This window comes from Saccopteryx leptura, chromosome 2 (genome assembly GCF_036850995.1).
Source record: "Saccopteryx leptura isolate mSacLep1 chromosome 2, mSacLep1_pri_phased_curated, whole genome shotgun sequence".
Lineage (NCBI taxonomy): Eukaryota > Metazoa > Chordata > Mammalia > Chiroptera > Emballonuridae > Saccopteryx > Saccopteryx leptura.
The window spans coordinates 61,565,002-61,590,713 of record NC_089504.1 but is presented as its reverse complement, the minus strand read 5'-3'; the positions used below and the strand labels follow the sequence as shown (position 1 = coordinate 61,590,713).

Below are 25,712 nucleotides of genomic sequence, written 5' to 3'. Positions count from 1 at the left end.
TACCTCTGCCTGCCCCCCCATCCCGGCCACCATCTCCTTGGGGAACTCCCGCTCTGCCCACAGCCCACTTGAAGCTTTCCCTATTCCTGCCCCACTCCTCCCCTCCAGCCCTGGACATATGCTTTATTCATTATTACTTTATAGATCTCTTTCCAGCTATGCTTTAAGACATTCCATTTTATTCACTTCTCTACTTTTCTCAATACTTGCACAGAGACTGACACAGAAAATGCTCAGTGCTTTCACACACATGAAGAAAGGATTTAAAAAATAATTTTAAAAATGTGTTCATCATAATACAGCCTCCAAACATGTCATAAACTTATGGCTGATGGGAAAAGGAAGCATATGAGAGAGTAAGGGATGAAACAGACTACAGAGCCTCGAGGAAGCACACACCAGCCCCTTGCTATGGCTCTGGGAATTATAGTTCACACATGTCCTCAGTAAAAATGGATTTTCTAGATCCCAACCACCTGCAGTCACATCATCTCCTCAAAAAGCCCAAGCATGACACTGGAGGCTTGCAACAGCCTTTAATATTGTTATAAATCCGCTTTCCATGGTCACATGACCATTTTGATAGAAGAAGGAAAAAAGCTTTCATCCATCCTCGTTCACATTTAGCCTACAGTATACCATTTAGACCTGAAAGCCTCCTTTCAATGTTGAGGGGTGGACATGTTTACCCAAGCTGGTTCGTTATTTAAACTGCCCACATTAATAAAGACAAGTGTTTATTGTTTCAATCCCAAAATTCAAACCCAAACTGAGTTCTTTCTCATAGTGGCAAAAACAGAACACAATTCTTGACGTCTCCCAATACACGTAATGGATGGTGTGTCTGGCTCCCAGGAGATGGATAACTGTTTACTGAACACCAAAGAAAATATTTAAAAAAATAGGACAATCTTGCCCAATAGTTTCGTCTCCACACAAATATGGATAGGTACAAATCACCCCTACTTTAGTCTCCACAACTGGCAATCGACATTTGTTCTGAAACAAAGGACAGTTTCTGTTCTTTTTCCTCCTTGCCCTTAATCAGATTCCACACGAGTGGGTGAAAATGCCTTAAAGGACGTTATTGGTTCAACTGACAAATGTGGAATACAGATGGTAAAGTATTACATTGACACTTTGTAAAAGGTACCAGCTGACTGAAAGGGGAAAAGAAATGTTATTTTTAACACATTAATAACAACTCCCGACCCTAGTAAATCACACAAATCCCTCTCAACGAATATCATCTCATTCTCACAAGATCTTTAGGAGAAAAGCATTTCTACTCTCCACCCAACAGAAGCGAAGGCACACAAAGGTTAAACAGGCTGGCTAGCACACTCAGGAGCGTCAGGAGCACCCGTGACAGGTCAGCCGAGAAGTCATACCCTCCACACGCCCCGATTTCACTCCAGAATGTCAGACACAGTGCACCGCAGATCTGAGCACCAGGGCTTTTCTCGCTGAGATTCTAAAGCAAGACAGCACAGAGTTCAAAGGCCCGCAGGATGGAAACAGAAGCTAAGCTGAAAGGCGGGGGAAGCAACAGAAACCACATCCGAGGTACTGCAGGGAGGGGCAGGCCTGCTAGTGATGCCTTTGTAAGAAGCGCAGTGACAGAAGAGCCACCCCACGTGGAGACACTGCACAGACAGCCCCCAAAGCCACAGCAGACATTCTGGAATATCTGTGCCTCTATCCCACATTCCAAGCAGGGGTCATCAGGAGGCGACTGGAGAAATCTGTTTCCGACTCCTAGGAACCGTGCTGTGTGGTGTACCAAGGGATACCTGTATTTAGAGACACGGGAATACAAGACAGATCCTGACCTGTTTCCTTCTATTTCCAACTGAGAATTACTGGGCACCTTCTCCACGTTACACCTGTAGTAGAGTAGAAAGAACACTAGAGTCAGAAGACCTGGGTACTCTTCCCGGCCTGGCTCCTGCCTCCTAGGTTGGGTGACCTTGGGCCATTCATTTCTCTCTGCAAGTCTCAGTATCCTCACCTACCTGCCTTGCCTACCTCACAGGATGGTTGGAAACATCACACGGAGTCATGTTCAGAACCTCATTCTGAAAAAATATACAACTCTCCAGAAATGGGGGGAAAAGGATTTCCTAACCTCTTTGGGACTTCCCCAGCTTCTCTCAAACATGGCAATGCCCGCTACTCTGGTGACATTCCCTTCACAAGCTCCGTGTGGCCTTCAGGATGCCTGGTCTGCCCATCATTCCTGAAGCAGTGAAAGACAGGTGGCATTCGCTGGGGGTGGTGTGACCTTAGGAAAGTAGCTTAGCTTATCCATATGTGGTTCATTTGTAAGTGGGGGGATACTTACCTCAGAATTGTTGTGAATGCTAAAACAGGATGAAGGTACTTGGTTATAGCAGCCAGTGCACAGAGGGTGCACCAAACAGTTGCCACACTCGGCTTCTGAGCATCTAGGAAGTGTGCTCTACTTCCCAGAACTCTACCTGATTCCCAGACCCCTAACGGTCTTCAACTGGAAATGACAAAAACCAGCACCTGAGGTCTTTAGTCCTCTCATGAAGTCTAGGGAAGCTTCTTCATTGAGGAACAGCTGCTATGTTGGTGTCCCTTTGTGTGGTGGCAGTGAAGTGTCTGCTGGTGTGACAAATCCTGAGAAAGCCCTCCATCCCACTGAGAACTTACCCTAGGCACAGAGGACACCCTTGGGCCCACACAGCCCACGCGTGGCCACTTAGACATCGCTCCTCAGACCCACTGCCCACTCTGCCTCAGGGGAGTGGGAGGCATCACTCAGAGGGCACAGAATAAACAGAAGCAGAGGGGGAAAGGGCAGGCAAAATTCAGACTATGCAGAATCTGTCCATTGGACTGTCTAAAACACAAGGGTGGCCCGTAGGAAAACAAAGTTGGAAAGGTTGCGAGGGCCAGACTGTGGGAGGCTAACTTTCCCAGGGCAGCAGTCTGATCATCATCAGGTAGGCTCACTGAAATGTTCAGTGGGAAGCTATGGATATGACATGATCAGATACACGGAAGGCAGAATGGGAGCAGGGAACACAGGCAGGACCCAGCGTCCCAGGCCAGGACAGGACAGGCCAGGGATGGGAAGGGTCTGATGAAGACAGTACGTGGGGAGGCAGGGGGAGAGGCGCTAGACAGATGCTCGTGTTCTGAGGAAACGTGGTATCTGAGCGTATGTTAGGAATAGGGTTCAGAGCTGGGAATGCTTTTATCATTGCACTTTTGGGACACTGAGTTGATGATGGTGTTAACCAAGGGGATACAAAAGCCAAAACAGACTGTGTCATCTCAGAATGGGTAACAGTGAAGGAAGAGAAACCTGTGCATAACAAATACTCTGTTAGACATTTTACAGAATGTACTGTAAATAATCTGAAAAGAATATGGGCATGGTTCTATGATTTGAGTAAAATGGAAATGGCAGTTCAGCGGGGATGTGAGCCTCCGAACAAAGGCCATCCTGGCAGAGTAATTGTAAATGGTGCCGAGAAGGAGCACGGGACACAGACCTGCACGGCTGGTCGGCAACCTGACTGGCTTGCGGGGAAAATACTACCAAACAAAGAAAAAACCCCAGAACAAAAGAAATATTAAATAACGGTATGGATTTGGCTCTAAAAATGTCTGTTACTATAAATCTATTAGAAAGACAATAATAAACACTAATATAAATAATCTACTTCATATGGAAGCCCTGGGATGGTGACCAGTGTGGAACAGCCTTTGACACGGCAAATACCAGAATGTACTTTGGAGAAAAGCACTTTGTAGAGAAAATCTAGAGACAATGCAACATTTCTTTAGTAAGAGTCTGTGCCTTCTGGAGAATGAGTTGACTACATGGGAGCCTTCAACACAGGACTCAAAACGAGAGAAATGCTACAAATGCCTTTTCAGCGGGGGTAGGAATTAAACAAGTACACTTCTGCAGTATACCAAATCCTTGGAAAGGTACGACAATGTAATGGAGTGAAATGTTCTATCTCTTTACCTTAGTAAATGTCATTATAATGATATAGATAGATATTTCCCCTAAAAGTGACCATAAACATGAGATGTCATTGCACCCTCATTTAATGGGCTCACATGACCCCACTTTTTCTGAATTGCCCAGTTCACACTGCCTTGTTCACTAACAGTGGGTAAGAGGGCTATCTCCTCCCCCGCACGGTGAACCTTGGTGGGGGCAGTACCTTCGGACCTATTCAGCAGTACAGGGCTGGAAATAAGGGGGGTGGTGCCATAAACGAATGGATGATTTTCTACAATGTGAGAAGAGCAAGATTCAGAACAAGCTAAGGCTTTCCACCACTCCTACAGGTAGCATCAGGGCTTACGAAAATGAGGAGCAAGAAGACAGTCTCAGTTCAGGGAAGAGAGCAGAGCCTGAAGACCCTCAGGAGAAAAGGGGCCCTATGGTTGTCACCCCTGTCACCCCACTGTGTGTGTGCCAGGGCTGTGTTCAGTCAGACAGGCCACCTCCCCCACTGCCTCCAATCTCAAAGCTGTTGGACCTGAAGTCCAAACCCTTCAGACCACAGGGCCAGTCCTCATGAAATGCTCCTGCTACAGCCTTCAAATGACTGGTGGAGAGAGAGGAGGTGACAATAGCCTCTCTGATTCCAGATTCTTCAGGAATGAGAACAATGCTCGTATTTGAAAAGCAAGGCATTATAAAAATTGAACAAAAGCTACGGAGAGGAGAGCGGAGAGAAAGCCTATCAGGACTTTCAAATGAATTCAAGTGTCCAGTCCCACACCAATGACGTCTCGAAAGAGTGTGTAGATTGCTCCTGCTAATAATGGTTAGAAATCAGAGAACAGGAATGGAATCAGAAGACTATAGATAAGCTGGTGTCCCAATTTCAAGAGGAGGAAGGAAATTTGAGACTGCTCTGCTTGATGTGGACCCTTAGTAAAAACTTAAAAGAAATTATTCAGAAGTCACAGGGCTCTTTAGAGAAGATAAATAACATCATTAAGGATCAGTAGGGGGTCTCTTAGAAAAAGCCAGGGCAAGCTAACCTCATTTCATTCTTTCCCCATGGATTTGAGGTTGATGAATTGCAGGGGCCACAAATATGGTACATCTTGGTTTTAGCCTTTCTTGCTAACCTTGAGAAAGGATAGATAAATGTGGGTGACATGGCTGCATGGACATGTGCGTTCACAGGTGGCTCATCAACTTTAAGGATTACTGGTTAATAAATTCATGTGGACTTGAAGTGATTTTCAGGGGCGTGATATAGAGACCTGTCTTTTGTCCTTTAGCAATTTCTCAGCAATAGCTTACAGCAAATCTTCAGATGACCCTCCCAAAACTTAGGAAGATATGTTCAGTAAACAGGATTTTTTTTTTAAAAGGTACAAATTCAGTTGTATCAGACTAGAATGAGAAAACAAAAATCAAATGGAACTGCATAGGGATAATAAAACAATAAGTAGATACAGATTCAAAAGAACTGAAATGCTGGGTTGAAGACTAACCCTGGCAGCCCTCCAGCGAGAGAAGAGCTATCTGCATGTTTGAGGGAGTGGGAGTGTCCCCAACAAGTCACATGTTGAACGTGTGTGAACTCGGTGTCAGAGTTGCTGAAAGAAGTTAACACATTCAAGTTCTGTTATCAGAATTCTGGTGTTCAGAATAAGAAAGCTAACTGACCTGTAATTAGCCCTCCGAATACCTGTGAAGTTCTGGGCGCTACTATTTAAATGGGACACTAAGAAAGCATAATGTGCCAAAGGAAGTGGACCAGGGTGGTGAAAGTCTAGGTATCACTAGACAGCAAAGAGAGGTGTTTCAGCCTGAAGGAGAAAAGCCTGAGGTGAATGTGTTTATAAATGTTTTGAAGAACATTTCTTGGACTGAGGACAGATTTACTCTCCGAAGGTCTAAGTAGAATAACTAGAAGTCATAAGGCTGAAATCCATTTCGATCTAGGTAATGGCTGCTGTGTTTAGAGGTGTCCCTCGGTGTAGTGAACTGCTTCCTAACACAGCAGCTAACACTGGGAATGTCCACACTAAGGCCGGATGACAGTTTGCCAGAGAGAGGTCTGGGGAACAAGTATGGGTTGTGAGAAGTTGGACCAGGTAGAGTTGAAACCCCTTACACAACATTAAGAATCACTCTAGGGGCCCTGGCCAGTTGGCTAAGCAGTAGAGTGTCAGCCTGCTTGCGGATGTCCCGGGTTCAATTCCAGGATAGGGCACACAGGAGAAGCGACCATCTGCTTCTCCCCTCCCCCTCTCCTTTTTTTCTATCTCTCTCCTCCCTTCCCACAGCCGTGGCCCAATTGGAGCAAGTTGGCCCAGGGCACTGAGGATGGCTCCATGGCGTCACCTCAGATGCTAAAAGAGCTCAGTTGCCGAACAATGAAGCAACAGCTACATATGGGCAGAGCTTCGCCCCATGCGGGGCTTGCCAGGAGGATCCCGGTTGGTCAGGCCACATATGGGAGTCTGTTTCTCTTCCTCCCTCCTTCTCACTTAAGAAAAAGAAGAACTGCTCTAGAAATTTCTTTATTTGGGTAACTATAAGCCATGTCCCTAGACTTGGAATAGCTCCACCCGACCCTACACTTCATCATTTTCTACATCTCATCCCAGGAATAATGTTGAAGAACATAGATGCAAACTAGACTGAATTCCTTTTCAAAGAAATAGTCTTAGGTTAAACATCACATACACTGTGAATATGATTTTAAAAGTCTTCTACATAGGCCCTGGCTGGTATGCTCAGTGGATAGAGCATCATCCAAGCATATGAATGCTCCAGGTTTGATTCTTGATGAGGGCACACAAGAGAAATAACCATCTGCTTTTCTCCTCCTCCCTCTCCCCCTTCTCTTCCTGTAGCCAGCGGCTCAATTGGTTTGAGCATCGGCCCTGGGTGCTGAGGATAGCTCAGTTGGTCTGAGCGTATCAGCCACAGGTACTAAAAATAACTCGGTTGATTCCAGCTTCAGCCCCAGACATGGGTTGCTGGGTAGATCCCAGTTGGGGTGCATGAGGGAGTCTATCTTCCCTCCTCTCACTTAAAAATCAATCAATCAATCAATCAACCAATCAATCAAAGACTTCCACATAGCACCCTGGCCAGATAGCTCAGTTGGGTAGAGAGTAGTCCCGAAGTGTAGAGGTTGCTGGTTTGATTTCTGGTCAAGGAACATACAGGGACCTCTCTCTCTCCCTTCTACACTTTCTTAAAAAAAAATCATAAAACAAACATTAAAAAAATAAAAGCCTTCTACATAAACAGAATATAAAGTATGCTTAATGAGTCAAAACAAAGCCTTCTAATACTATTTGACATAAAGTTTTCTATTTGGAGAAATAAAATGGGAGGAACAAGAAGCATCAGAGCAGTTCTATCTCCAATAGCAGTTACTTCGGAGAGATTTTACGTTTATGAATCACATAATATTGGCTATTTGGGGTGACATTTTAAAAATGATCTTCCTTTAAAATGAGGCCTGGAGTTGAAATACAAGGCAATAAGTACACTCTTATATGATCCTAGACCTTTATAAAGATTCATCTGCCCCAGAATCATGGAAAAACTTTGTAAGAAAAAAAACTGTCTCACGAGAGCTAATTAGTTCTTATATATCAGTTAAATATAGATGGCAGGTCTTATTTAATGCACTCCTAACCTGCACTGCTGACAGAGCTCTAACATTTGACCAAGGGGCTGGGAGGGAGGTTAGTACAGGTGGTGTTTCCTGCTCAGGCAGGCTGCGTTACTATATCTATATCAGTAGCTGACTTGAATGGTACAAAAACCTGAACACATGGAGAGGTACATTTACCCGCAGCATGTTCTAGAACCAACCGAAAATATGACAACATATCTAATTACAGTCATCCTAATTTGAGTGCCTCCTACTTGAGCACCAAGTTTGGTAAGAGAAATAAAAAATATATATAAATAGAATAAGTGCTTTTTCTAGAGGATTACTAACATGAAATATATATGAAACATGCGATAGGAGATTTTGTGCATACTTCCCGGAAGGTACTTAAAATGTGGAAGCTAACAGAATAGGCCTGAGGAGATGCTTTTCAAAGGAAAGGTAAAAATAAACAAAACCAGAGAAAGGGGTGTGTGTGTGTGTGTGTGTGTGTGTGTGTGTAAGAAACTGCTCAATATCTGCACACTGAAATATTTACTTGCTCAATAATCAGTCCCACAGAAAATGTGTTTTCTGTTTTTTGAAAATAAAAAGATAGAAAGCCTGTCAGGAAAGACACTCACTTTATGGTGCTCAGAGCCCCATTCACCCATGTGATTAATTATACATAGTCTGAAAGGCTGATTATTAGTGATTAAACTGTTCAGAAAGCCTGGGTTGCACTAACTCATCAAATCCTCGTAACGCCTCTAGAGGCAGGTCAGTAATTATTCTATTTTGTGGATAAGGAAACTGAGGCTCAGGAGGTTAAATAAATCGTACCCCCCACACCCCTAACCTCCAGCACTGCCAGAAGGAAATGCTAGAGTAAAGATTCAAACACAGGTAGTTAAATCAAGACAAGAGCTTGTGCTCTAAACAACTATACTATGTTTAGCTGACTGTTTTAAGGTACCCAACCTTATACTACCCTGTATTTTGGGTGGTTTCTAGGAAAGTAGTCAGTCCATAACCACGTCTATCAGTAAATCACAAACTCCAAAGGCTATGGAGCCAGCAGGTACTATATATGAGTGATGGGGCCAGGTGTGAGAAGCACGGTGATTAATGGTAACTGACACGCCATACTGGAGGAATGAGAGTGGGTGATGGGGACTGTGGGTGACTACCGCATGGCAGCCCAGAGAGGAGGCAGCCACATCTTCACTTGGACCAACTGTGACCTGGGGGAAGGTTGGGTAGAGAGCTGCCAGATTTTTCGGTTTTCCAAAAAGGGGCTTTTCAAAGGAAACATAAAATAAATAAATAAAACCAGAGAAATATAAGATAATCTCTCTCTAGTTTAATGTATTTGCTTAAAAAAAATTTTTTTTTAACTATGTGAAACATGAAACAAAACAGTCTATTGGCAATCTGTGGTTCACTGACTGGCGACCTCCGCTATGCCATTAAAGGAGGACACAGCCATCACCTGGAACAGCAGGCCTGGCTTCTCAACCTCCAAGGACCCCTCAGAGCCAAAGCAGGTCTAGGCACACTTGGCAGGTAGTGAACCCAATGCCTGTCAAATATCAAGGCATACCTGCTCAAAGAAACAGACATTTTACTCTCCTGAGACAATGGCAAAGAAGTTTGAGATGGACAGAGTGATACTTTCTATTTATTTATTTATTTTCTTTACACCAGGGGCTGAGAAAATGAGGCATTATTGTCCGAGCTGGCTTCCCGGACGTTAACAGTTCCTGCCTGTGGCAAATCTACCAGTCAGACTGGGGCTAAACAGAAACTTGACAGAGGGAGTTACTGATTCTTGGTTTACAAGGAAGTTTGCAGTTCACTCTAAATCAAAGGATGGACTCATAGCCAAATTCTCCTTCCTGGACTGATGTCATTCTGCTGTGTTAATGAACAGCTCACCCAAACCCAATATAATGGGGCTGTCCCTAGTGGCTACTTCAGAATTCTGAAAGGGAATCCACTTTTCAAAATAAGAGGGAAAATAGTAAAAAACAGTAAGCAGAGGACCTACGAGGTAAGGAGGGGCAAGTTACTCTGACCCTTTCACAACAACTCCTCCCACCCACGTGTCACCATTTCTGAAAACTCCTTACCAATGATCTAGTATAATCAAATCTTAACAATAAAACCCCCTGGTTGAAAGTTTCTTGCTTTTCCCACTCTTTAATCTTTATAATGAAGTTTTCCCTCAAGTCACAATGGAAAACTAAAATCATAATTTACTTGTTTTAAATACATCCAGGTATACAGAGTTACACTATTTAATGTAAAAGACAACTGGGAACTAAAAAATGATTAACACATTGCATGACCTGTGGTGGTGCAGTGGATAAAGCATTCACCCGGAATGCTGAGGTCCCTGGTTCAAAACCCTGGGTTTGCCCTGGTAAGGCACATATGAGAAGCAACTAGAGTTGCCCCAGCCTTTCTCTCGCTCTCTCTCTCTCTCTCTCTCTCCTCTAAAAATCAATACATGAAATCTTTAAAAAGGTAATTAACACCACTATGCAATTTACAGAAATGAAATGTTTAATTGTTTTGTTTTCTATCAATCTTTCAACTGGGATGAGATGTGATCTTCTCATTAAAATGGTATCACATGACTTTTAAGTGGAAACCAAATCAAGTAACCAAATTGTAGCCTAACGAGTTTATCTACTGAACGGGGCTGATCAACTCCCTAAAACACCTTTGCTTTGGTTGTCAAATATTCATTGTTTAAAATGTACTGAAAATAGTGTCCAGTATAGATTTCTCAAAGTTCACATTCACAAGTTCCATGAAAATAGAGGTAAAACTTTCTGAAATTTCATGCTGTTTATGTAGTATTAGGAAGAAGATAGCTCAAACATGTGCTCAGAAATTCAAGTGTGTTGGAAGGAAAGAAGGAACAAGAATTTTGATGAAGCATGTTTGGTTGTAAACAGAATCTTAACATGAAATATTTACCTTAAATACGCTAAGACTATTCTTTCTCTAACAATTTGACCCAGAAGTATAATTCCACTCTATCATTCTAATCCTTCCATATAAATGACGGTATTTCTGAGATCCTTCAGAATCCTTCTCCAGTTCAGATTGTTTTTTAGTTTTGTATTCTAAACTCTTATTTCCAAATATCTTAAACACTACACAGAACATCCCTCTAGATAGCACTAGCAGCCATTTTGAACATGGCAGAAAGTTACTGACACCTTTGGAGTGAAGGCCAAAAGTAGAAAGAACTTAAAAGCCTCAGTCTACTACACCTTAATAACTCTTGCTCTGAGGTGGTTTCACTCATGGTCTTGGTTAAATGACCAAGGGAAGGAGTAAAACACTCACCTGTCTTTGTAGTTGATCACAGTATCGATGATAGCGTTCATCTGCTTTGTCAGTTTGGGGGGATTTGGTGATAGTTTCTCGGCAGGAGGGCGGCCTCTTCTCTTCTTAGCTTTTTCCACATCTTCTTTTGCAGGATCTTTATCCACATTTCTTCGTCTTTTTCGCTTCTTAAGCCGCACTTCCTCTTCCATTTCTTCCAAATTGCCGTCTTCAATGGCCTGTTGATAGGGAAAGGAGAAAAATTCAAGACAAGCAAACAATACACACACACACACAAACACACACACACACTTTTAATAAAAAAAACAACAAACCAACAACAACAAAAGATAATAGTTAACAGCATTCAGTGGAGTAGAAAGAAAGAGAAGACCATCATATTGAATAAATGCACCTTTAACCCAAGACTGTTTCATGAGCAAAACATGTTGAAGGCCTGAAATACCAATAGTAAAGGCTATGACAGACACAAGATCTATATACATTTATGTGTTTAAAGATAACTGAATCCAACTGAAATTTTGGCTCAATAGAAGAAAAAGAACTTAATTGTCTCATTACTGTAAAGGAGGGGAGATACAACTTAAAAAGGGGAGGGGAGGGATGACTGAAGAACAAAATTCCCTAAGAATACATCCTTACAATCATATAAGCATTGATCATTTAAGATTTTACATCAATTTATTCATGATTCACAACATAAATCAAAACTGCATCCAGATTTTGTTCTATCGTAGCAATTAGTAAACAAGGAAATGAGAAGTACAAAACCACATTCCTTTCTAAAGGCACTTAAATCATCCTAGGAAGACCACACACACTCACAAACAACAAACACTTTTTTCCAATTACCTGCAAACGTTTGCTTTAAACCAGAGCCAGCCGCACTAATGCAGAGAGATAATAAAATAGCTATAAAAACAACCAGGTATAAAAAAAAACCTGTTCATAAATGGCTAAAAGATCCATATGACAGATTGAGAAGTTTAAACTTTTTTTCCCCTGGTAAATCTCAAAACTTAAGAAAAATAGAGGAAAAAAAAAAGAAACTGCAAAAGAAGAAAAAAAAAATACCCACAACAGATAAAAGAATATTTGACAATGGAAAGAAAAATATTTTTTAAAACCTTTCAATTATATTTCAAGGTTGCCTTCTCACACAAAATAACTGATGTTGTTATTTGCTCCTCCTGCCTCTCAATATTGCCTCCAGTATGCAAATGCTAATCAATCCTTTCTCGTAGCTGAAAGAGCTCTAATCATAAGGCAATTACCTTCATTTCTCCACAGCACCAAACATGGCTAATATTTATGATCATGTGAGTATAACAATCAATATAAAGAGTGATTACAGCTCAGACATAATTTCTTTCACTTGTGTACAATGCCTCCTGAAAAAGAAAGGTTTTGTGAAGAAAACCTGGTGCAGAACACAAAACAACCTGGCATGTTAAAGAATGCCAGTGGGATTAAAGAAATATGTTTCCTATGCATCTTCCAAGGCGCAGACCCACAGAAGCAACATGCACACAGACAGAATCCAAAGGGACAGTCTGAGCCTAGGCCTTAATAATCAAAAGACAATTTCCATCACGATCCTACAATGTTCAGATAAGCATTATGAATGAGGCGAGATCTGATGAGTTATGAGAAATAAAGGAAAAGAAGGAAAAAAAAAAAGGCTTCACATTATTTCATTAATATTCATTTGCCTAAAAGCTGGACACCCACTATACAGCTAAAAACACTGCAGCTAGGCGAAGATTAAGAAAAGGAAATTGTCCCGCAAATCTTGGAGGCTGAACATGCTAATAATAAATACAGCATGCAAGGCTGTCAACAGTTAATGGTATTGCTCTCCTCAAGCACCCAGTTGCACACAGAAATACGGAGAACATCGGCTTTGATGTGTTACACACCTACACATGCCTGGGATGTAGTTCTACTGAATCTTCAAGACGGCAACGAAAAAGGATATTTACCTTACCACTATCAGCAGGCCGGCTATCGGAAATCACAGTTAGTGGGGATAAAATTAACAAGCCAGCAAAGCAGCGAGCTGCTAGTCTCTTCATCAGCTGATCAGGAAAAAAAAGAGAGCTGGGGAAAGGCTATGTTTTCATATACAAGTAATTTTATTTTACTGAAAATTTAATACTGAAAGGATTGTGGATACTCAAATCTGCTGTTTCATTCTACCTACTACAAGGCCCGAAGCCTTCCTCCTTCAGCCTGCTTTAATATTGACAACTACTTATCATATTTTTCCCCCCTGTTATTATTCCAGGCAGCAGAATTAGAGATTTTTAGCTCAGGCGGTTTCTGATTCTTACTCGCATTTTAACAATTAAGCCAATAAGAAAACAAATTAATATTCAAATTTATTTTAAAAAATTAAAACAAGGTATGTATTTTTTGGTATTTTAAACCTCTTTTTAGTGCTTTTTCATAAAACAGGCTGCATGGTTTTGGAGCAGTCTAACATGATTTTTTTTTTTAATAAAAAGAATTTCTTTTTCATTAAATGCATGTCAGTAAAAGCAATTTTAAATATTTTAATAAAATGTTATTCTGCTCTTTAAAGAAAATCCCGAACAACTGTGATACTTCACTTTCAGTTTCATGCTGTAAAATTTTTCATTGTTTTTCTTTTCAGTGGGATAAACGAAGAGGGGGAAGTTGTGAAAGAAAATTTCTACTCTCACCCCCCCTTAACTTTGCAAAAAAAAGGAACAAAGCATAAGCTTGTGATATTTGGACTTTTAAATCTCTAAATCTAAGTAGCTAAGAAGCGAAAATAAATTAAATTGCAAAAAGAACTAGTAAAACAATTTTTATTACAATTGCTAAGACGTTCAGATTCTTATTAAATTTAGGTTTTGGAATCACACGGAAACACACAAAGTACTGACCATTATTCCCCTTAAATTAAGGTTTTTATGCAGGAATGCAGAGAGCTACAAAACATCCTTCCCCCTCCCCAAAGACCCCAAACACATCCATATGCAGGGCTTGATGTTCAGAGATTTCTAAGGGTCTTGTTCTAATGGAAATCAATTCACTAAATATTTCCCGGTGCTTTTCGCACTTAAAGAGTAGAGTAAGATTACTCCTGCATGTAAGTAAAATTATCCGTGGACATTTAAAACTGTTCTTTAATTAAAAAAAAAAATCCTTATTAAACTGGCTCAACTGACTCAACTCAGTGCTAGGAGGGGGGCCACAAAAAAAAAAACTTGCTACACAATGCTAAAGTACTACCCCAAAAAGAATTCCCTTCCAAACCTTTTACCAGCACAATAATGAAATAAATCACAGAAGCAAACCCCCAGTTTCCGACTGGTGACGTGTTGCGCAAGAGTGCGAGCCCTAATTCAACATACAGACGGCTCCCATGCTGAACTGCCTCTAGATTTAATGAAGTGAATAGGAAGGAAGTCGGGGGGAAAAAAAGTGTACAAATAAGAAATTAACACTTTCCTTCCCTGCAGGAACGGTGAGATACAACTACGGCGAAGTTTGGTGAGACGCTTCTTTCCTTAAAGGCACACTGCACCCTTTTGGCTCCGGATGTCACTAAAAAAACCCTTCTGGTGATTAAAAAAAAAAAATCCCCAGCCAAGTTAAAACAGTGAAGCATATTTCAGCCTACGTTTTTCCTGAATGAAGCTGGGAGTTACTCCTTCCTCCACTGGATGGCAACCTTTTTTCCCTCCCTTCTTTTTCTTTCTTTCCTTTTTTTTTTTTTTTTTTTTAAAGAATGCATTTTCAAGACACAGGATGGGCAAGAATGAGATACAGACGGACTCCTTCAGTTAGTTCTTCTGAAAGCGGCGTGCAGGTTCTGATAAAATGCAGGAGAGACCGTGCACGAATAGCTGCATTACAGGAACCACTCCGCAGCCTGCGGAGCACATGGCAGACCCAGGAATCCGTCACTCGTGAGTCCAGCCATGCCCCTGTCATCCTGACATACACTACGTCTTTAGTGCAAGACAGACAGCCCAAAGAGAAGCCCGTGGTGTAATGAAGTGCTATTACACATGACTTCACAATACACACCGCACAAATGAATCCATGGCTATGAATAGGTAACCAGGGACAAGCAAACAAAAGCCCACAAGCCAATTCAGGCGCATTGTTTCCCTGTAGTCGCCTTTTCCCCCTTAGCATCTCCCAAGTCCACCGTGCAGTGTGGCACAGCCCTCATGGTGGAATAGACCATCTTAGGGAAAACTGAACCGAGCAATTCAAAAGACATCTAGACAATGCATGGGAAATATCTTGGATGTGAAATGGTGAATCTATAGTATTGCAATGTTTAACTCTCATATTTAAATATCACATTTCTTCTGCCTACTGACAAATTCTCTTTCTCTCTCTGGGGTGGGGGTTCTCCCCACCCCAGCAGCTCTGGGGTTCCAGAAGAGTCTAAGATACTATTGGGGGTGGAGGTGGGGTTACAGAGTTGAGGGCTAAGCATTACAGAACTGGGTCATGTCAATACTAACACTTCATGTGGACCACTCACTTCACTAAACTTGATTCCATTACCCGGGGAGCTTCAACTCCCCTCAAGCCCCATGGAGACCGTGGAACCCAACAGTTTAGGTAATGATCCCCCAAAACAACCAGCAGCAACAACAACAAAAGTGGAATTTTAAAGAAAATTTAAGATTTCATGTATAAGAAACTTTCTTATAATAGGAATATTTAACAACAGTAAAAAAATTGAACACAGAATTCTTGCTTAAAATGACATTATTTTTATTTTAGGCACTTGGTTTAATAAAGACAGCAGTAATTTTGGATACAAAATTTCAGACTCACAGCTTTGGGCAATTATAAGTTTTTATTACTACCATCCCCCAAAGCAACCTGTTAGAAAAGGATGCATAAAATCAAATTCCCTAGGTGAAATAAGCCGGACACAAAAGGACAAATATTATCTGATTGCACTTTTATGAGAAAAGAGAACTGTGACCAGCGGTCAAATGGAGGGGTGAATGGAGTTGTTACTGATTAATGAGTACAGAATTTCAGTTTGGAATGATGCAAAAGTTCTGGAATGCATAGTGGTGATAGTTGTACAACCATGTCCTAAAATGTACACTTAAAATGGTTAAAATAGTAAATTTTATGTTATGTGTATTTTACCAGAATTTAAAAATTTACCAGTTTTAAAAAGTACCTGGAAAAAATCAAATTCTCTAAATATTAGAGGAAAAAAATCCCCAACAACTGCAGGTTCCTACATGTTCTCACCTCAACACACAGCACACAATACTAGTGAAATCTCGCTAGCTTTCCTTCCAAACTCAAACCTTACAGTATTTCAACAGGTAACATGTTCAGTCTTGCCCTAATAACTAGAAGCTTTTCAAAAAACCTTATTCATTCAAATGTTATTAAGGAGATAACCACAATGTAAGAAAATACCTGTGTCTAGAACACACCTAGTCACAAACTTTATTTTTATTATTTTGTTAACATTTTGAATAACAAATATTCAAGAAAAAAGTCAATCTGAAGGCTAAGGATTTTTTTAGTATACATTTTTTCTTTTTGTGTGGTACAATTACAACCGATGACATATTAATTTGATTAGACTCCCATGCCTTTAACTCATTTGCTGGGCAACTCGGATGCAGAGGGCACTCCCAGCTTTCCCTGAGTCAGGGAGTGAAATGTACAATGCAGGCCATAAAGGGGAAGCAACTGGAGCTTCAGTTTCACTGAATTTCTGGTACAGTGACCTTTTCATTTTCTTTTTTTTTTTTTTAATTTTAAAAAAAATTTTTTTTTAATTTATTCATTTTTAGAGAGGAGAGAGAGACAGAGAGAAGAGAGAGACAGAGAGAGAGAAGGGGGAGGAGCTGGAAGCATCAACTCCCATATGTGCCTTGACCAGGCAAGCCCAGGGTTTCGAACCGGCGACCTCAGCATTCCAGGTCAACGCTTTATCCACTGCGCCACCACAGGTCAGGCCTTTTCATTTTCTTGGTCAACAACTTTACATCACTTCTTTAAAAATGGACCAAGCCTCTCTCCTCCCCTATGACATAGGGAAAGGGAGCTACATAAAGAAACCTGGGGGGGGGGAGGGGATGGGAGCCATGGCTTATCCAACTGAGAGAGGCAAATAAGTTCACTATGTCAGGGGTAGGGAAGAAGAAACAAAGTATAGGAAGGATAAAAATTACTTCAGCTACAAGATCAAGAACCCATCGGTATCTTTTGAGAAGTATTAAGCAAAATATTATATTCAGAGAATGACTTTTAGATTTAGTGGCTGCCCAAAATATCCAGCCCTGTAGACCCCACCATATTACACACACAATGTAGTGACATTTGATCTTACAGGTTAGGCAATAACAATACTCCAGCTCCCTTGGGTAGAATCAAAGAACCACAGGGAACCTGAGCTTGAAAGAGGCTTAGAGAAATGGAGAATTAAAGGAAATGCAGCTCTGCCTTCTGATCCATTTATCCAGTTCCTATCAACTGGTAACACAGCCAGACTTCTGTTCGCTCCACTCTTGAGCAGGGCTTCTCACACGGGCCTGGGCCACCTCATACTTCAGGATTCTCCGCCCATTACAAACATGAAGACTTGCAAAAGCCAAAAGAAGGTAACACACTGTGTGGTACAATTTCAATACTTGCAAAGAATAATTTAATGCTATTGAAATCGACAATAGAGTGATTATGATTATAACCTCATTTAGGGATAACAAATGGAAGTCCCTAAGCCAAAAAAAACCCCCAAAACCCCAGAAAAAAATCAGTTGTCTTCTGAGCTTCCCTGTGATAGGTTGTCCACGAGGAACTGGGCCCTTGTCCAGGTTTACATGCTCCTACAAGACAAGTTCTCTGATCTATAAACCTATTATACTTAAAAGCATTAAATTCAAATGGAGGGTAGTTGAGAGCAGGGATATTGTTCTGCCTGAGGCAGATACAAAAAAGGCCATTAACAGCCAAACTACAAGGAAGGAGAATACATAAGTAAAACAACCCAAGAAATAAAGAATATTATAGTTTGAGGATAGAAAAAAGGAAAAGCCTAAATTTCAATAAACCTGAAGACACGTGACATCATGAACACATCTACCACCCCCACCATCACCACTGCTGGCAACAGCAGCGCACATACATCTTTCGCTATGTTGCCAGGTGCTCCATCCTCTCCAGACATTTGCTCATTTAATACTCATAGCAACCCTACAAGATGAGGAAACTGAGGCACAGAGAGAAGCATCTTGCTCCAAATCATACACGTAAGACACAGAGCCAGGTGGACCTCGAATTCTGAAAGTCTGGCTGCATAAACATACCCTTAAGAGGGATATTATCTACTTTGAAGCACAAATGAATACTGAACCATCAGGAAAAGGCTAATTATGCTTGCTAAGCGTAGAAGAATAATGCAAGTAAAAAGACAACCGGGTACATCTCTGAAGGAATTCCAGCAAAGATCACATACACACACAGTCCTTATTTTACATGGAAGTGTGGGAGCATAAAAATGACTCTGTAAGTTGAAATCATACAAAGCCATTTTTTTGCACCTCCCCCATAACAAAGCTATTTTAATAATTAATGGGAAAATTATGATTGTTCCAATGGCCCTTACAAATTTATGTCAAAATATTAAAAACACTTACTGTAGGGCCTTGGCCAGTTGGCTCAGCGGTAGAGCATCGGCCTGGTGTGTGAAAGTCCAAGGTTTGATTCCTGGTCAGGGTACATAGGAGAAGTGCCCGACCATCTGCTTCTCCATCCTTCCCCTCTCTTTCCTCTCTATCTCTCTCTTCCCCTCCCGCAGCCAAGGCTCCTTTGGAGCAAAGTTGGCCCGGGTGCTGAGGATGGCTCCATGGCCTCTGCCTCAGGCACTAGAATGGCTCCGGCCCCAACGAAGCAATGCCCCAGATGGGCAGAGCATCGCCTGGTGGGCATGCCAGGTGGATCCTGGTCGGGCGCATGCAGGAGTCTGCCTCCCCGCTTCTAACTTCAGAAAAATACAAATAAAACAAAAAAAACCCCTTATTGTCAGTTACACATGTACAGAGAAATAAAACACATGGTAACATACTTGTTTAGTACACTAATTTAAAATATTAGAAACATTTAACATTATAATATTTTTTTCTTTATAAAAGCTTATCAAGAGTGTTTGAATAGCACTTGCCTTTTTCTTATTAAATAACATGATATAGAGCAAACAGCTTTTCCATACTTTGGCAAATTGCCAAGGATCAGCTTCCAACATTTTTTCTTTTGCCTTGTCAATGTAGTGAATGAAATACCTCAGAATTTCTCTAATTTGAAGGTTTTGTTTTTGCTGGTGTCACTTTCTCTGGAAGAGCTTAATCCTTTTCTTCATAACCACCTCCTCATTTATGTCAGTGAGTTCACTACTGCACTGAGTTCCTCTGGATGCGTATCTAAAGTCTCCCCTTTACGGCCACTCTGCCTCCTTACATTTTTCTTCACATAAGTCCTTGCTAGGGCTGCCTTCCAAAACAGATGTCTCATGAGCAGTAAATGTTTGACGATCATCACAACCACCTGCCTTGACTAATCCTTGGAACCTGGGTGCTAATTTCACAGCACCACCGGCCTGCCCAGTCACCAACTCTTGTCGACTTCTGAAACGATGGAACCAGTCTTTACCGACAGTGAGGTTCCTCTCCAAGCTCCATGTAATTACCAGCTTCTCAGTGAGGCAACTAAGCACTTCAGCACTGTGGCCTGAACATTAGGCAAATTGATTAGAATTATTATTATTTTTTATTATAGTCATCAAGCCAAAGTAAGTGCTCAAATTCAACTGTAAGTAGCTTTATGTTTCTCATGCAATTCAAGCTAAAATACAGTGATGCGATTTGAGCTTGTTTTATATATTCAACAGACTTTGTCCATACAGTTTGTATTGTAGTTAAGTGCAGGACTCGTCCTATTTTCATTTCGATGTTGTCATTTTCAAATCTTCTAATCACATCCAATTTTGTTTCCTGTGTCATTACTCCTTGTATCTTGGATGCACTGTCACCATTAGTAACCAGTTCCCTCCCTTATTTCTTTTTGTAGGATGTGGTATGGGTTTGTCACTGGAAGACAAGGAGACATCACAACTGCACACATGGCTGTGTGTGATGGACCAAAACAAGCTCAGTGACTCATCACCATACACTGGGACACAAGTGATGTGACTGATCACTGATCATGTGTGTTTACATAATGACCTGTGGACTGAAGAGCCAGCAGCAAAGTTGGTACCTTATGCAATAACTCAGGGTATCATGGAGTTATGGGCTGAACTGTGTTCCCCCCAATTTATATGTTGAAGTTCTACCCTCCCCCCAATACCTTAGTGTGTGACCATTTGGAGTTAGGGTTTTTAAAGACGTAATTAGGCAAAATGAGGTAATTAAGGTGGGCCCTAATCCAATATGACTGGTGTCCTTACAGGTGGAGATAAGGACACTGATACACACAGCGTAAAGACCTACCTCTTGAAGCCACAGGGAGAACACATCCATCTACCAGCCAAGGAGAGAGGCCCCAGAAGAAATCAACCCTCCCAACACCCTGAACTCAGATTTCCATCTTCCAGAAATGTAAGAAAATACATGTGCTGTTTAAGCTACCCAGCCTGTGGTATTTTATTATCACAGCCCTAAAAAACTCATAGAGTAACTGAAATTTGTTACTGGGGTGCTAATGTTTTTTAACTAGATCAGAGTGGTGGAAGTTTGTACACGTGAGAATGGTGCACAGTGAGGCCTGCCTGCATGTATATAACAGTGAGGCAGCCTTTCTCATTGGGGCTGAGCAGCCATGTTTCTTTATCGGGCAACTCTCCCTGTCCTCATCTCACCTGGTGGGACTGGGAATGGTCCCTGCTCTCAGGGTGACCTATCTCTAGGCTCACACAGGCCTGGCATGAGGGACTCTGTATAAACAGAAAATGAGAGTGATTGGCTGAATTAGTTCACTTTCCCTTAAAAATTTGAACTGCAAGTGTGAGAGAGATTACGTCAAGTTAGTGTGGGAGGTCCTGAGGTAGCACCTCGACCAGAGATGTTATGACGAGGAACCATGAATAACCAGAGGACACCTAGAGATACATGCAGAGGGAAGCTGGTCGTAGGGAGGATATAATTCCATAGAGACAGACCCACCTGTGTTTGGTTCAGCTACACAGAAACACATGCAGATGTACTCTTATACACACATGTACATGCACATACTATTAGTGTCAAAGGAGTGTCTGGCTCCAGTAGAGTTGAGAAGTCAACTTGGAAATGTGCAATAACTTCAAATCTGGATTTGCTCACTTTATGTCTGTATGATTTTTTTAAGTATATGTAAGACTCTCTGTCAAGTATGATTGTCCTGCTTTTTATGATGCTAAGCCAACAAACCTGAAAATCCAAAACACAACTCTGAGCCCTGGTTAGCTAAGAGCTATACATAGATTATAATCACCATCTGCTATGCAATAAACTTTAAATTGAAATCTCTAAAGTACAAAGAAACAAGAACAGAGGCAGATAAGACCAGGTTTCACTAATAAACACACTTAGCGCTATTCTGGCCTTGAATGGCTTCTGTAGCTTCTCGGTATTCTATGCCAGCACGAGCAGTTTTGCAGGGAATCCCTGGCTGAAATCACCATGGGCAGAGTGGGGTGGCAGAAGAGGAGACTCCAGGAGACGGGTCAGCTGAAACATGGCCAACGATTTAGAGGGGGCATACCTGACAGTCACTAAATCTCAAGGAACTTAAAAAGCCTTTTTCAACTGACCTCCACTTAAGACTCTGCCCCACAGTCTGGACCCTCTGCTCACTCCACTGGACTCATATACAACAGTCAGTTGTGCTCCCCAACATGTTTTTGGTTCAGTTAGGTGTTACACCAAATGAAATGCAATTGTAGGGTTCTTATTTCTACAAGCTGTGAGTACCATGAAAGACTCCATTAAAAGTGAGTTGCTTTAAAAAAAAAAAAAGAAAAAAAAAAGAACAACACTTAAATTTGCCAAAGGCAATTATTATAATCTGGGCAGAGTCTGCACTCAGTATTAGATTGTAATTCAGGCGATGGACCTGTGAACTAGACGGGGGCGGCCTTTCACAGGGTATATGGAAATCCAATCTCGACAATGTACAATTAGGATGTCTCACAATTTTATCAATTATACCTTGGAAATGCTGAAGTTAAAAAAAAAAAAAAGATTTTCACCCTAAAAACACTAAATCTGGAAATCCTAAATGAAACACAATGGGTGTCACTTATGCAAGAAAGATTCAAGTATTCTAGTCAGAAGATTCAAAGAGACAACCTCAGCCTTATGTCAAGAATGTGGCGGATAAGCATTATGTACTCTTATTGATCAATGTCACCCCATTAAAAGTGTAATTTTCTAGAGAAAATTAAAAGAAAACAAAAGAACATGGCAAACATAAGCATTCTGATTTTCACTAAAATTTTCATCTCTATATAGTATCATTTTCTCACCTTCACTGATATTTTCACTGACCAACCTTCTACTGGTTCTGATTATTTTGCATAGAGAAGGCTTCTGTGGTTATTCCTTTTTGGTATGCACAGGGGGCACAAGGAAAGTCCTATCTCCTTGCTTTTAATTTTTTGTCATGCAGTACTTTTCTCCCTGAAATAGGACTAAATAGCTCGATTCTGAATTTTTTCTCAATAGTTATGAGCTACATCCCATTGGTCAGACCTTAAGTACTTCTTTCATCAGGTTATTGTCCTGCTCAAGTTCCTAAATTATCCTCAGTGTATCAGTCCCAGCCTCCCTGTCTGCACTCTGCACATCGCCACAATCTGATTATGCCCAGTCTGACTTGCCACATTTTCTGGCACGTGAAGATTCCCTAAATAGCAGGAGCAGGAATCCAGCACTTATAGCATCCCGCCATCTTTATTCTCCCTTTATGATTCTGTTCACATATCTCACACTCATGCATGCGGTACGCGGCTTTGATGACCAACTCCCACTGCCCCGCTCAGAATCTTTCTCAGCTGTAACAACTTATTTAGTTTTTTTTTTTTTTCCTTACTGAGAACATGCCTTGTTTTTCTCAATTCCCTTCTAGTACCTAGCACAATAGTAGGGGAAGAAAAGGCAGTATAAATACAATAGACTCAACTTTAAGACAGGGTTGTCTTAGAAAACTGTTTTTAAGTATATACCTATAGTGTGTTAGGTGTCATACAGGTATATAGTTATATATAGGTAATAAGATCAAGTGTACTTGTTCTAGGTATTTCTATGTTAATCGTCAAGTGCAAAACATTAGAAACTCTAGCATCAAACTCTGTCTTTTCTCTGCATTACCCTCTAGTGATTAGCCCAATTCTCCCCTTCCCTTTACTGTGAACCACCAGAGTCACACAGACTAATAAGACTACCTCCTGACCACACAGTAAAATACCTTTACACCAGGACATGAATATTTTTTTTCTTTCTTTTCTTCCTTTTTTGGTGAGAGGAGGGGTGATAGTGAGGCAGACTCCCACATGTGCCCCAGCCACAATCCACCCAGCAACCCTATCTGGAGCTGATGCTCAAGTACTAAGCTATTTTTAGTGCCCAAGGCTGACATGCTCAGACCAACTGAGCTATCCTCAGTGCCCACGGCCACGCTTGAACCAATAGAGACACTGGCTGAGGGACGGGAAGAAGGAGAAAGGGGAGCAGGAGGCAAGGAGTAGCAGACGGTCACTTCTCCTGTGTGTCCTGACAGGGAATCGAACCCAGGACATCCATATGCCGGGCCAACGCTCTATCCACTGAGCCACCAACCAGGGCCATGAATCTTTTTCAAACGTTGCCCAAAGCTTCTGAATTCCCCTTTCTATTAGTCTTGCCTAAAACCTATTTAATTTCTTTCTCCTCCACTGCTCCTTACTTAATATCTACAGTCCTGAGTTGTTTCCTTACCTTTTCCCCTACATTCCCCAAGCTTTTCTTTGGCCCTCACTTTTCATTCCTATAGGCTGTAAATATGCAGTCAAATAAACATGGCCAACTGACTTTGCCAAGTCGCAGCAGATATCACTAATCAATGGGATGCCCTGACCAGCGACTGGAGAGGTGTCTCGTAATGACCCTGAAGAACTTTCTGCTGGGGAACTCTAGAACAGCTCTCCTAGACTAGAGATTTTCAGTCTTTTCATCTCATAGCACACATAAACTAATTATTAAAATTCTGTGGCACACCAAAAAATATATTTTTTGGCAATCTAACCAAAAAAAAAGGTATGATTTTGATTCAGTCACATGGGACTGCTATTTGTTGTGTTTGCTGCTGTCATTTTTATATTTGACAATCTAAGGAAAAAGAGGTCAGTGCACCTGACTAAACAGTCAGGCACTGATTTGTTTTAAAAATACCTGCAGGCACACCAATGTGTCTCTTGAGGCACTGTGTTTGAAAATTGCTGTCCTAAGGGATGTGAAACATACCTTGTAAAGACCTCTAGGACCCCCACGCCTAGAGAGGGGCTCCTCTGTGGACTTTCTGCTGCTAAGCAGCCCCTACCTCTTGGTTGCAGGTACCTAGGAGGAGTGCAAGCCTCCATTCTGGATATAAAATCTTCCGTGCCCTAGGCAGTGGTCTGTAAACTCATTAGTCAACAGAGCCAAATAGCAACAGTGCGATGATTAAAATTTCTTTTGAGAGCCAAATTTTTTAAACTTAAACTATATAGGTAGGTACATTCCTTATCGAGGTAGCACCTGCACGTGGTCTTTTGTGGAAGAGCCACACTCAAGGGGCCAAAGAGCTGCATGTGGCTCGTGAGCCAGTTTGCTGACCAGGGCTAGAGCTTCAAAAATTCTCTCCCATGGGGAAAACAGCTGTGTTAGGCTTGCTCCTCGTTTCCCAGCTGCAAGCACTTTGCACAGTTAGTGCATGTGCACGTGGCAGAAAGCCACGCGTGTCTCTTGAAAAGCTATGAGTGCTTTCCCCCCGTGGCGATTCTCTCAGATTGCTCTCCAGACACTGTGAGGGACGTTTTTCCAGATCCCTTGCCCTCCACTACGAGAAGCAGTTTTTCTTTATTCCCTTGCCTGTCTCTGCCAGCCTCCAGTAAATGGGAATGGCCTGATGCTCTCCAGCTGCGCAGCTCCTCTACTGTCTGCCCGAATTCAGTGTGGACCAGCCTGGCCTTGGCCACTGGCATTACATTTCCCTAGCCTGGACTTCTCCTTGGAGTTACCAATCAGTGTTTCCAATATCCTACCAAATGTCTCAAATCAAATTCATCACTTTACTTCCAAACAACTATTTCTCTTCTGGGATCTTTTCATCTTACCTAAGAAGAGCATCATTTCCCACCCCATCCCCAGCGCCCCAATCATCCCAGCTAGAAACCTTTAAATCAGCCCCCCTTATTATACTGCAGCAGTCCTGTCCTCAGTCACCATGTAGTTTACCCCTGACATACATCAACGTCTAAAACAATGTTTCTTTATAAACATTGTAAACAAACTTTTCCCTTCTTTCTCCTTGCTCTGAGCAAGGTCTCCTCTTCTACAAAGTCAAATATAATGAACCCCCCCCCCCAGAGGTTTTCCTCACCCTCTTCTAGGGCCCCTTTAATGTATCCTTTACAGCAGTGGTCCCCAACCCCCGGACCGTGGACCGGTACCGGTCTGTGGGCCATTTGGTACGCAGAGA

The 25,712-nt window shown here is 41.7% G+C and overlaps 1 protein-coding gene across 10 annotated transcripts in view; it reads right to left on the bottom strand.

The window, feature by feature from the left end:
• SMARCA2 (SWI/SNF related, matrix associated, actin dependent regulator of chromatin, subfamily a, member 2) overlaps positions 1-25,712 on the bottom strand; it is a 177,509-nt gene that overhangs the window by 21,152 nt on the left and 130,645 nt on the right. For 8 of the 10 annotated variants that reach the window (XM_066368051.1, XM_066368053.1, XM_066368055.1 and 5 more), the window contains 2 exons: positions 10,995-11,212; positions 1,833-1,886 (listed from right to left, as the gene is read on the bottom strand). In XM_066368051.1, the coding sequence (XP_066224148.1) occupies positions 1,833-1,886; positions 10,995-11,212 (272 nt within the window). Of the gene's footprint in view, positions 1-1,832; positions 1,887-10,994; positions 11,213-12,976; positions 13,073-14,279; positions 14,402-25,712 lie in introns of those variants that run through there. The other 2 variants (XM_066368061.1, XM_066368059.1) reach the window with 2 other exon arrangements.